We start from the raw sequence: 14,008 nt of genomic DNA on the forward strand, positions 1-14,008 counted from the left end.
TCTTCAAGGTAAACCAGGATTCTAAACTAAGAAGTCTGGCTCCAAAATCTGCGCTTTCGACCACTACATTATGCTGTTATTTGGTGAAGAAAGCTTCTGTGTATTCAGGCAAACGAGCGGACAAAAAGAGATAACCCACTAACAGAAGCGAGCTGAAGGAAAACATCCGGATCCAGGCGCTCAGCGTCCCCTCGTGACCTTTCTCTCCGGAAGCGCTTGCGGCCCTCTAGCGCGAGTACGCACGCGCGGCGCCGGGGTCGCTTTGGGTCGCGCGCGAAGCCGAGACGCGAGGGAAGGTTCCGCCTCCAGGACAGAAAGGCGCGTGCGCCGTCGGGGCTCTGGTCGGGATACGCATTCTCGCTTCCTCCCTCCCTCGCCTGCGCGCGCGGGTGGGCGTGGGAGGAGGCGGGGAACACAGAAGGAGAGCGAGGGGGTGGGTGTCGCGGGAGGGAAGGAGCGAACCGGAGATTGTCGTCCTGAGAGGAGTGAAGGCGGCAAAATGGCGGACCGCTTCTCCCGCTTCAACGAGGACCGAGACTTTCAGGTAAACACGGGCGTCGCCGAGGTCCGGGGAAGGCGCTGGCCGAACCAGAACCTCCTCATCCCCCACTCCCAGTTTTCTTTCCCTCGGGGCTCTGCTGTGGCTTCCGAACCTGGTCCCTTTTCTCCCGCCTCTGATTCCTCTAGGGGCCTCCGGGTTTGAGGCGAGGCCCCATCTTCTCTCACTCTGTATCTTACGGACCGCTGGGTTTGCGGCCTCGTCCTGTTTGGTCTGCGGGTTTGGAAGCCCCAGCCTGGCCGCTGGGTGGGGTACCTGTGCTGCCCTCGGTTGTGCCCAGCGTGTGCGGGCGCTGGGCTGGCTCTCAGGGGAAAGCGGGGGGTGGGGTGGGGTGGGGTGGCAGGTTTTGGGGCGAGTGTTGCTGAGACTGGGACTCCCAAACCCCTGGATTTTGCTCGCACGTCTCTTCATGGGATCCTTCTCCCTCTTTGCTCACTGTAACAAATCGCTTTCATTGTCTATTTTTCCATTTCCTCACCCGGAAAAGGGGGGCTTTAGTTATCAGACGCCTCCATGGTTAGTCAAACATTGAGATTTCCCTAAGCGTAAATGTTGCTGTTGTCATTACATCGTTAAATGGGCTTGGAAAACAGTAAGTTACAGGAGGATGGTCGATGTAAGCTTAGCCCCAAATGCTACCTTGAGCGATTTGTAAAAAGCATCACGATAATGGACTTTACAAGCAGGTGGTGACTGCTACCAACAGCTTGATTTTTCTTTCTTCAGTTGCAAACGTTGTATGGAAAAATGTCCTTGCCGTGGCCAGCATGATTGAGGAAAAAATTAAGGCCAAATTAGAACCTTCCTGTTGAGCATTGTTACCGCAGAAATCTCAGCGACTAAAAAGGGATTTAGTAGAGATGGGCTATTTCTAGGGTAAATGACGTCCTTAGTCTCAAAGAAACCCCTGCATTACTATCGCAGACCCTGGCAACAACAGTTTGGTTCAAGGGATGAGCGTCCGAACTCAAGTTATTATCCCGCTGCAGCTCTTTCTCAAAGTTACATGGGAATACTCTAGATAGGTTTAGGAAGGTAGTTTGAAGGGTTTGAATTCTGCCGGATGTTTGGGTTGGTAACTAAACAGGTAAAGCAGTGAAGGCAACAATGTAACAATCTAGTACCTAGACCTCTGAAGAGAAGTTTTGCAACAGTAAAAGATCTTAAGGCTGTTGAAAAGCCTTGTGATCGTGCGCCTGCTGAATAGCTGCAGCACAGTACAGGATTTCAAGGTGTTTAAAGATGGAATGCAGGTCCTGGGAATTTTAAAGCAGTTCTTATTAGCTTTTTTTTTTTTTTTTTTCTTACTAGCTATTTGATCCTTGGGAAAGGTGAGATTTTTTGTTTTTTTAGGGAGCACCATAAAATAAGAGTAGACTGCAAGATGTGGGGGTTTTATTGGTAGTTTTTAAGGAGACATGTTAATAATTAAAATCTTCTAGTGCTTTTCAGAGAGAATTTGAAGGTCACTTAAAATTGAAAATAGGTAATACGGACAAATGAGTTTTGTGGGAAAATGTTAACCACAGGATTTCAGCAGTGTTGAACAGGCAGGATTTTCAGGACCTTAAAAGATTTGGAAACTGGAGAACAGAAAATGAATGCAGTCACCTGAATAAATTGAGGAAAGCTTCTCCTTTTTCAAGTTAAATGACTTTCTCTTCTCATGCTTTAGTTGTGTGTATCCGATATGCTTTTGGTTGCTTGGTAGGCCTTTGAAGATATTACATATGTTTTACCTACTGCTTCTGTATTGATATAGCCAATTTCTGCTGTATTGTGTCAGCCAGGTAAATGTTGGTTTTTAAGATTCAGATGTCCCAGCATTATGGGTAAATAGGATATTAGTAATGAAAACCTATTAGACAATTACAGGATGTTAGAACTTCTGTAAATTATTGTGCTAACATTTTTAAAAATCATTTTAAAATATTTTAAGTACTATTTTTTCTGAGTGTTTCAATAAAGGGGAAAACGTAGTTGAATTTTCATTAATGATGTCATTTGATTTAAAGTTATTGGAGAGAAAATGCCCTAGGAACCTCATGCATATAGCATATCTGAAACATTGTTCAAGGTTAGGTTATTCAAAATTAACTTGGCCTTTTAAGGCTTTAAGTGATAAATGAGGTGAAGCTACTGAGTGCACTTGAAAACAAATCCAAAGTAGGTTTCCAGATACAGTACATAGATCCTGTTTCTTTAAACAGATCTCTAGCAGTGGAAATTTTTCTGTGCACCTTCTCTGGTAAGTTCTAGATGACTATCATTTTCTTTGCCTTTAATTTGGCAAGGGAATTTAGAATTTTAGAATTTCACTCTTTACCAATTTACCATTAGGTGCAAATTTTGGGGAGTTTAAGGATTGTCTCTTGAATTTAGTATGGAGTCAGAGGAGGCTTCACTATTAGATTTTGTGAACACTTAAGAGTTTCAAAGGTGTTTTATATAATATAGAGAGGAGCCTAATTGGCATATTACTTGAAGCACTTATGAATATAAAGAGTAATCATTAATATCAGGGACATGTTTGAAAACATTTGATAACTTCATTTTAATAATAAACAGGTATTATTCTGTGGACTTTACATGTGTTGTCTCCTAATCTTCCAATAACTCTATGAGGTGCGTAGTATTACTCTTACTTTCAAATGAGGCAGCCCAGGTACAGATAGTTAAATAACTTGGCCAAGTATCCGCAGCTGGTAATGGCAGAACCAGGATTTAGACTCCTGCTTTTTGACTTTTGAACCTGTACTCATGACCAATAACTTTATTGGCAATTGTATATTTTATATAACAGTAACTGAGTCATCAAATATGGAGGATAAACTTGTAGGTCACAAAGAATAAATGAGCTTTCAGAGAGGTAATACAATTACAGTTTCTACTCTGTTGCATTTTGTCCATATCTGTTTCTTGTTGGTCTCCCAAGGGCTTCTAGGAAGGCTTCCGACAGTGATGTTACCCTTTGTCATAGAGGATATGTTGTTAACTCTTGTCTTAGTTCTGACATTATTTAAAAATACCCCCTTTAAGTGGTGTTTTAGCTTTGGAAATCTTTGTGGTTTGGGCTGATGTATTTATTTTTTAAATGTTTTAAGAGTTTTAACTACTTATTTAAGAATCTGACCTCAATTTCTGAATGAGACATGACTTGTGCCTACATTTACCAGATGAAGGCATATTTGTTCACAGATTGAAATGTTACAGAAACTAGTGGAAAATAGCATGGTATAATTTACAAATGTAGATATATTTTCAACACTTTGAATTCCAAGTTCACTAAAGAAAGTATTTCTTGCACTGTGATATACAGCAATGAGGTATATATACACACTGCTTAGCATTTAGTGGTTGCGCAGCTATTAATGATGATGCAGCTGAATGTTAGTGAGGAAATATTCTTCAGCTTGTGTGCTTGCAGAGGACTGGTGATTTCAAGTAGTTTCTCATTTCCTCTTGTTCTGAATGCATTCTGCTTGAGATTTCTAATGAAAAGGAGCTACAGTAATAGATCAGTAAGTGATAAAGTAATGAAAAAAATAACTATCTTAAAGGTCACAATAAAAGTGTAGAAATTACCCAAGAACTTTCTGTAACGTATATAGTAATCATAGTGGTATACAGCAATAAGCTGTATTACTTTTATGTAGTATGTTTTTTGTGTTTCATATGTGACACCAGGATGTGACTTTCAGATAATTCTTAATTGAGACCATTGTCAGGAGGTTTACAGTTTTAAAATATTTAGGTCATAGAAGTATATTAATATATTTTCTATGTGGGACTGTGTAACACAGTTGGCATTCTAATGCAGACATGCCAGAGATCACACATGGGCAAATGTTCTAACCTCTGTTTCCTATCCTCTGAAAGATACCACTGGCTGTGAAAATCATTGTCAGGTTTGCTTAGAATAGTGAAACTTAGGCAAAATCATTACTGTTTCGATTCCCATACACATGATGATAGGTGGAAAGGCCTGGAATCAAAGCTGTACAAACTTCAGTATACTCACCATGCATTGGTACGGTTATTAGCAAATGCACAATTACTGGTTAGTATATTCTCAAGGTATTAAGAGTGACCAAAGTAAGGTCAACATAAAGGAAGTCTCCCTGGTTGTGATTTCAAGGGTACAGGGTATATGTATATATATATTTAAGGCAAAAGGCATTTAAAAACATGAGACATATTAAGAAATAACATCAGAGAGAAAGACATTTATTACAACCCTCCTCAAAGGGAGGATGGGGTTGCCAAGAACTGTGATCATAGGGCTTCATTTGATGGCAGCCTTACTTATTTCATTTTAAAGTAGATATGGAAGACCAAGAAGAAAGATATCTAGATAAATATATCATTAGGCTGAGTGGCAATAAAGTTATGGAAAAGTAAGTGTTCTGTTGTAGTCCTTCCTTTTATTCTGTATGTGTCACAAAATTCTCATTAAAGTACTGTGAGAGATATTTTTGTCACATTTTCTCAGGTCTATTTATAAGTTAACTAACCAGAACTAACATTTGTGACTTAAAAAAATTTTAAAAGCATATATAACTGGCTACCTCGATTGTGCTGCTTCATCGCTGGGATAATTTCCATATTAATTCAATCTATTTAGATAACATGATAAAATGAATAAAGGACGGTTTGTTTTCTTGATGTGGTCAAGATTACCATTTTCGGGGAAAAAAAAAGTTCATGAAATCTTGAACCCCTCCATGTAGAGGTTTCATATTTGCTCTTGTGACTTAATAAGTTTCTAATATTTTATTAGTGAAAATGAATTCCAGCTTGATGGTAGACATCCGGTTCTTGAATTCCGTTAAAATTCCTTCCTTGAAGCTACTTGATATTTTTATGTCTGGCATTCTCTTTTCATATTAGCATTGCCATTTAGTATTAAGTGAAAGCTGACTCATGGCAGTTACTAAAGGCATTACAAATGACCACCACAAATACTGAAAGAAGGCATTGATTTGATATTGCAGTGAATACCAGAAGATGTTGTAATGATTTTCCAGTTATAAAAAGTGAATTGTCCATTTAACTGTGGAAGTCTAACTAAATGTGCTTAATACATATTGTATTAATCAGTGCAAAAAATTAAATATGCCCAAGCTGAATATACTGTATTGTTATGCCTATACAAAATGATTTCTTTGAGATTTAACATACACTTAGTATTTTATATCTAATTTAGGAATATTTGGGAAAAAAAGTATAGCTAAAGTTACTTTGGCATTGTACACAGGTTAATAGCACATAATATTTTAGTATGTGCTGTAGTGAGTAAGAAATTAACATTAGGGCCCCAAACAGAGTTTCCTGTTATTTGCCTGAATTCTTTTTTTTTTACCAACAATGTTAGAGTAAGGTAAATCTTGTATTTTGTGTCACTCAAATGACCAGAAAGTTACCTTTGTAATATTACATTTATTCTTGTCTCATGAGTTTCCAATTATTTTTGTGATCCTTGCTAAAGCAATTATGTTGATTTCAAGGGGGGATTTCAGTTTATGTCTCTGTTTATTAGAACTGGAATACAAAATAGCTCTCCAGGTTTAAAGTTGTTATAGAGAAAAGTGATTGATCATGTTCTGTATCTGACATTTTAAATAATGATTGTTGGAAAAGTCAGTATTCATATCTCATGGTTCATTCGATATCATTTTTCCAGAGTTGATGAGAGAGAGAGGCTTAATTTTTCACCCTTTTTATAGGTAGTACTGATAAAATCAGTAAATTAATTTGATACTTTAGGTCCTGACTATAGAAACTAAAGCTGATGCTTGTGGATTATATGCTGTAGTGTCAATAACTTATCTTGTTCCTATGAGTAAAATTATGGAATATAAAAGGAACAAAAGTAGTTGAAAATCTGATTAATACTACTTTAGGTATTCATCTGCACAAGAGATACAAAAATGTATATTTACTTCAGAAACATTTTTTAGAATATAAGTTAATTTTTTGAAAAGTTGTTAAAGCAGTATTTGAAGTGTTTAAGAATTGTATGTATGATTATGTCTTTGGGGGAGTTGATTAAGAAGTGGTGTTTTTTAGGGAGCTATTGTTATATCTGGGGAGATACCAAAAGTAAAAACAGTACGTATTATAAACAAGACTAATATGATTATCAGACAAATAGTATTACAGTAAATAAATGCAAAACCCTAAGGGAGAAAGAGGAGAAGGCAATGGCACCCCACTCCAGTACTCTTGCCTGGAAAATCCCATGGGCGGAGGAGCCTGGAAGGCTGCAGTCCATGGGGTCGCCGAGGGTCGGACACAACTGAGCGACTTCACTTGCACTTTTCAGTTTCATGCATTGGAGAAGGCAATGGCAACCCACTCCAGTGTTCTTGCCTGGAGAATCCCAGGGACGGGGGAGCCTGGTGGGCTGCCGTCTATGGGGTCGCACAGAGTTAGACACGACTGAAGCAACTTAGCAGCAGCAGCAGCAGAAGGGAGAAAGAGAACCCTTAAAGTGGGATGATTAAGTGTGCCTTTCTGAAACATTTAAACTGGGTCTTGAAAGATGGGTTTGCATCCTTGTAAAGGAGAAGATAGGGAGGCATTCAGCTGGAGAAAATAGCCAGGGTAAAAATGTAGAGGTAAAACTAGCAGAATTGGTTGTGTGTGTGTGTGTGTGTGTGTGTGTGTGTGTTTTTAAGGACAATGAATAAACCATTGGGAACGGGAAAAGGAAAAGCTAGGGCTACAAAAGTTTTATTTCAATGCTGTAAGTAGGTGTGTACTAGCTATTTAAGGTGTGTTAAGCAGGGGAATAGACTTAGGAAGACTGATTTAGATAGAGTTGTGTTAGATGTGCTACACATACTGTTAAAGCTGTGATGACCGGTCTCCATTAGCCGGAATTAATGTGAATGGGGGCAAGGGAGTAGAGTAGAAGGTGTATACAGGGGAATGATTATAATAGTGGGCTATGTGATTTTAAGCTTGGCAGAGAGACAAGTGAGGACTTCGAGGGTTAAGGGTAGAGAACGTTGAATCAGTGGGTCGTAGGTTCTGATGAGGCTGAAGGATTCTTGGAGTGGAGGTTCTAGAGGAATTGAGTTGGAAAGACAGAAGGTTGTGGCCAGAGAGCGCAGTGTTTGAAATAGAGATAATGGAGGAGTTGAAGTCGTAATGACCATGAGAGTGAAATGGCTACGGTAGAATGGACATCAGGATCATTTTAGGAAAGGAAGTTAGGAAACTGAGGCACCAGGATGTTGTAAAATCGTCTAACCTGGATATTAGAATGGTAATATTGTGTAGTTGCATACTGTCATGACAGTTTAATAACTGCCCTTGTATACAGTCTTGTCTAATTCTCCCAGTAATTCAGCAAGGTAAATAGAGTAGGTAGTAAGTCTATTATAGATGAGGAAACTTGTCTAGTACAGGCCTGAGTTTTGAACTTAAACCTTCTGATTTCTTTTGTAGCATTCTTTCTGCTGTGACTTATAGATTGGCCCCTTTGAGGTGATGAGTGTTGGTATTGTCTACATTATACAAAGCATTGTTTCTCTTTAATACTTCGCAGCATTTTTTACCAGTTAACTAACTGGTCGGAAGTAGTTGGTATGCTTATCGTTAATTTTTTCCCCCCAGGAGTATATCACCTTTATAAGCTTAATTGGTCATTTATGACTTCTTGCCTGCCTTTTTGGTGTTTATAGGTCTACCAGAAATTCCATTCCATTTCCCAGTCATTTTATTGAGTTCCTGTTTGTTGGCATGGCATCATAAAATATAAAAAAGGATAAGAAAAGGCTTTTAAAAATCAGTCTTTTTTTTTTTTTTTTTTCATTTATTCCAGTAGAAGAGTAGATGGCAGAGAAGAGTGGTACTTCTACTGGATACTGTCAAAATAAGGTGTCAAAATGTATCCATGACCATTATAGCATCAGAAGTTGACTGCTGTGGAATCTAGTGATGAAACTATCAGCTACTGTTTGTTGACAGGCTTTGTCCCAAGGCATTTGGGAGATATTTATCTAAGTAACCATCCAAGCGAGGTGGTAGTATCCTTCCCTTTACAGAAGAGAAAACAGAAATTGAGGCCACACAGTAAACTCAGATTTGAACCTTGTTCTCTCCTAAAATATGACTTTTCCTGTCATTCCTGATTGTTTCAAGAATAAAATCCAAATGCACTAACTTGGCTTTTGAGACTGTTAAGCATCTGGTGCCATTGTAACAGATGTGTTTCTTTTCTTGCCCTGTCATTGTCTTGCCATCCTGTAGTTTCTGTTTTTATCTGGACCTGCTAGGCTTTTTCTTGTTTTTGTTTTTGCATATGCTCCTACCTCTCTGGAATTCTTAACACTCATTCTTCAAGACTCAATTTGTTGTGTCTGTGACATCTTCCCTAGGCAGTTAGTTGCTTATTTTCTTTGGTCATATTTCAGTAACAGCACTTTTATTAGTGATAGTAGCAGCTAACAGTACAGAGTGCTCTCTGTTGGGCACTATGTTATGCTTATTATCTTGTACAATCTCCCAGTTAGGTAGGTTCTATTTTTATCTCTATTTTACAAATGAAAAACTTACCCACTTCACACAGCTAGTGAGTCAAAGAGATAGCTTTCAAGTAGTTTGAACTAGTCTCAGCCTTTAACCACTGTGTTGTTTTTATCTCTCCTACTGTATACTTTATGATACTTATTATTTTATTATATTATAATGCTTATAATTTATCTCATCTCCCTGGATGTAGAACTCCTTGAATGGAGATTCTTTCTTACTCATTTTTCTAGAATTGGTTCAGGGTCTGGCACCTACAAGTTGCTCAGATATTTGAATTAATGGTTAAGTAGAGGCACATACGGAGAGGGCAGTGGCACCCCCCTCCAGTACTCTTTTGCCTGGGAAATCCCATGGACGGAGGACCCTGGTGGGCTGCAGTCCATGGGGTCACTAAGAGTCCGGCACGACTGAGCAACTTCACTCTCACTTTTCACTTTCATGCGTTAGAGAAATAAATGGCAACCCACACCAGTGTTCTTGCCTGGAGAATCCCAGGGACGGGGGAGCCTGGTGGGTTGTCGTTTATGGGGTCACACAGAGTCGGACACGACTGAAGCAACTTAGCAGCAGAGGCACATATGTAGGAAGGAAAGACTATGTAGAGTCTGAGGATTATGTCCAACTTGGGGGATCAACTTCCTGCTGTGCTGTGGATTATCTAAATTGAACTGTTAGTTCTGTGATATCCTATAAAGCCAATTGAAGGATATTTCAGGAATGGAGGTTGTCTTATGGAGAGTTGTAATCTCACTTTATATTGTATATATTAATTATAGCAATCTTAGTTGTGAGTTTTCTTTTGTGTGTCATATTGTATATACACATTGTTTTTCTGTGGACTAGTGCAGAATTTTTGTCACATGTCTAAATAGTCATTTATCGTACCAGTGAGTGGTGAAAGAAATAATAAGCATTGATGTGGATCCCACAGGACTTAACTACTGTCTCCATATCTTTTTGAACGCCTCAGAAATTGTTTCCTGATTTTGCCTGCATTTCTGAAAAAGGTCTGTTTCTCCTGTGAGGTTTTTAAAAGATACTGATTTTTCAGTGTAGTGAGTTTTTGGAAACCAGTCCTTTCTTGGTCTAGTCCAATTATCCAGAAAATTTGATATGTCAAACAGATGTACATGTATTTTTAGACGAGGGTGTGATATGCTCATACCCTTGACTCAGTGTAGTGTGTTTTCAAATTCTTAGATACTTACTGAGATTGCTTAGCAAATTATCTCTCCTACCAAATTACATAGAGTTAAATTTAGTAAGTGGATTTATTTTTCTGGGTTACTGACTGGCCTCAACAATGTCTTGAAATAATAATTTATTACTTTTTTTTTAACTCTTTAAATCTCAAAACCTGTGCGGTAATACAGTAGTGTCATCATCTGGATTTGATAGCTGGGGAAACAGGCCTAAGCCCAGCGAGTGGTTTGGTAATCTGCCTAAGGTTATAGATGGCTCAGCGGGTAAAGAATCTGCCTGCAGTGCAGGAGACAGAAGAGACACGAGTTCAATCCCTGGGTTGGGAAGATCCCCTGGAGGAGGAAAATGGCAACTCTCTCCAGTATTCTTGCCTGAAAAAGCCCATGAATAGAGGAGCCTGGCGGGCTACAGCCCAGGGTCCCAACTGAGTGAGTAAGCGCGCACGTGCGAAAACACACACAAACCCCCATAATTGGACACAACTGAGTAAACACACATACACACCCGTAATTGGACACAACTGAGTGAGTAAGCACACACACACACCCCTCTAGCAGACACACACACCCCCACTCCCACCTCCACCCCCAGCAGACTGATTTGATTTCTGGTGTCTGACTTCAGAGATCTTTGGCTTTATAGTAATGTACTGAAAGTCATTGGAAATCAGACTGTATGATGATGAAAACAATAGTGAAGAACTTGGGTTTTTGAGGAGTTGACCACAGTGGTGTTTCTAAGTTTAAATATATTTTTATTATACTAATAAAATGATATCAGTAATCCCCCAGGATGTTCATTTCTTTATTTTTATGGCCAAGCCATGTAGCTTGTAGGATCTTAGTTCCCCTACCAGTGATTGAACCTGGGCCCTCAGCAGTGAAAGCTCAGAGCCCTGACCACTGGACCACTAAGGGATTCCCCAAATGTCCATTACTTTTGGGGTATGTTTTTCATCCTGAGATGTTTTCTTTCTGATTTGAGACCATACTAGAATTAGTTTATTTGGCGGGGGTAAGGGAGAGGGAGACAGAGATGAATTCTCAGTATTTGTTGTCAGAGGAGAACGGGTTTTGTTCATAGGTGAAATATGAAGCTGTTCTGTATGGCTCTATACACTAAACCATTTTTAATCCATGGCAGGTGAAATCAGCATCATTATATGTTTTGAATTTAGAAAGTCCAAATTATAAACAAATATATTATTTGAGTTGTGATGTAGGGCTACAATTAATATATCCACTTTGTGACTTTAGACAGTCTCTAAGGGGATAATGGTAAATACAATAGAAAAAATAAATTTTGATTGCAGAGATTTGGAGCCGAGACAGGAACATCTATAACAGGCAGCTTAATAGCTAGAGCCAGGTGCTAAGATGGGTTTGCATGAGTGGTACAATAAAGCTGACAAAGATAAAACTTTAAACTTGTCTCATACCTAGTCTAGATAGGAAAGCCAGACAGGATTTAAATTTTCAGTCTGTATAATCCTCCTGTTAATAATGGATTTGATTCAAATTGGAAACTTTGGATCTGCCGACTTTTACTATGAGTAATACTTTTCATCAAAATTTTTTTTTAGAAACGGTATGAAATTTTAATAACTATAAGAAGATGGAAGAGGCTCACCTCTTCAGGGTCTTAAATATTTTGTTTTGCTACTTGAAATTATGGGTTGTTGGTTGTGATCCTTAAAGAATGGTCCCAAACTTTTCTTTCTCATTTTCCGTATTAATTACCATATAGTTAATTACTGGAAAAGCTGTGGGATCATGTAGATTCCAAAATCAGCACTGGTTAACAAATAACAAGATTCATTTATATGGATAAATTTAGGGCAACCTTAGTCTCTATTTATATTGAAATGATCACTGCAGCTAAATTTGTAATTGAAAATTTCCACATTTATCCTGTGCTTGGAAGCAGAATCCTTGACCTGTAAGGAACTAAAGCTACCGTGTACTTCAGTAATATGCAGGTCAGTCAGGTTCTGTTCATTTGTAGTTAAGACCTACCCCAAGTTGATCCTTTTTTGAGAGAAGAGGCAGTTAAAAGAAAGTCAGCTGGCTGTATGTATATGTGGGTGTGCATTTAAAAATCTTAGACACATTGTGTGTATGTCTGATCTTTTTGAACTTATATTTCTGATCAGCATAAATGAAAAGCTATATTTCACTCTAAAAGCAGGTAATATTTAGAAAGGAATAATTGATTTGAACAATGAAATAACTGTTCAAAACAGTGATCATTGAAATCAAATTTTAAGAATGGCTTAATAATCACAGGATTGGTGAATTTTCACCAGAATGACTGTTTAGTTTATACCTCTTGTCCAGGGGTAATGAGGGTTAGCACACCCTCTTCCTCTCTATGCCCTGGTTTGTATGATACAGTCATCCTACCACTAATGGGATTTCAGAGATCTAAATGTGGTTTTGAAAGCAGGGTAAAGCAGAAAAAATTACTTCTCTTCAAATCCCTGTTGAGGCCAGCAGATAATCAGATGCCTTGCTGATTATTTTTGGAAAGAACAATCTTATTAAATTCATCAGAATGAGTTGAAAAAATTTTTGTGGGGGAGAAAGGCAAGAAATATTATCATCATCATCACCGCTACTGCTTCTATAGTTGGTGCCCTGGGAGTTTGAAATCACTTTTTATATTCCATCCTTCATTTTGCTTTTTTAGTACAACATTCAGAAGGGACAGAAGGATTCAGAGTGAAAAGTTAAATCACTTCTTCTCAAAGACAACCACTGTTTAATCTAATTATATGGGGATTCTTTCAGAGTTACTTAATATATACAAGCAGTCTCCATTCTACCTTTCCAAAAGTACAGTTTTTAGCTCTTTGATTTTTTTCTCATAATATGCTTTCAATAGTAATGATAACTAAAAGGTTTTTACTTTTTGTGTTTATTTTTAACTAATTTTAGACTTACAGAATAGTCCCCAAAATAGTGTAGAGGGTTTTGGTATGCTACTCACTCATGTTCTTCTGCTATAATATTTGTATAATAACCATAACATAATTATCAAGACTAAGAAATTATCATTGGTAAGATAATATTAACTAAATCACAGACCTTATTGGAATTTTACCAGTTTTTCCACTGATGTCCTTTTTCTGTTCCAGTATCCCATCCAGGTTTCCACATTGTTTACATTTAGCTGTTTCTTGATTGTCTTCTCTCATTTGTAATACATCCTCAGTCTTTCCATGTATTTTATAACTAAATTTTAAAAAGTTTATTGGAGTATAGTTGATTTACAGTGTTGTTGGTTTCAAATGCACAGCAAAGTGAGCCACTTATGTATCTATATCTCTTCTCTCCACTGTTTTGTTTTTTTCTAAGATTCTTTTCCCATATAGGCCATTACAAAGTGTTGAATAGAGTTCCCTATGCTGTACATCCATCCATCTATACAGCAGGTTATTAGTTATCTGTTTTACATATCATAACTAAGTTTTGACTATTCCTGCTTTCTATAGAGAATATTATTTCAGAATTATGGCGGCAAGGTTATTGTTTTTTTAATCTTTGGGTTTTGTATAGTAGAATACGGTGGCAGGAGTATGGGACTAAGAATCAGAAGCCTTTGTGAATTTGTGACAATCTCTGTATCAGTTTATGTATCAGTTCTCTTGTTGGTGTAAAATGTAGATGATTAAAAAAAAAATCCCCTAGATTCAATTGATTCCCA

The 14,008-nt window shown here is 38.1% G+C and overlaps 1 protein-coding gene across 8 annotated transcripts in view; it reads left to right on the top strand.

Moving 5' to 3' along the window:
- The first annotated feature begins 247 nt into the window (after positions 1–247).
- GPATCH8 (G-patch domain containing 8) overlaps positions 248–14,008 on the top strand; it is a 94,091-nt gene continuing 80,330 nt past the window's right edge. For 5 of the 8 annotated variants that reach the window (XM_040245137.1, XM_040245143.1, XM_040245144.1 and 2 more), the window contains exon 1: positions 448–544. Coding sequence is in view for 1 of the 8 variants with exons in the window: in XM_040245133.1 (XP_040101067.1) it covers positions 500–544 (45 nt within the window). In the remaining 7 variants the exon portion in view is untranslated. Of the gene's footprint in view, positions 545–14,008 lie in introns of all 8 variants that reach the window. The other 3 variants (XM_040245133.1, XM_040245136.1, XM_040245145.1) reach the window with 3 other exon arrangements.

Source organism: Oryx dammah, unplaced genomic scaffold (genome assembly GCF_014754425.2).
Source record: "Oryx dammah isolate SB20612 unplaced genomic scaffold, SCBI_Odam_1.1 HiC_scaffold_8, whole genome shotgun sequence".
Taxonomy (NCBI): Eukaryota; Metazoa; Chordata; class Mammalia; order Artiodactyla; family Bovidae; genus Oryx; species Oryx dammah.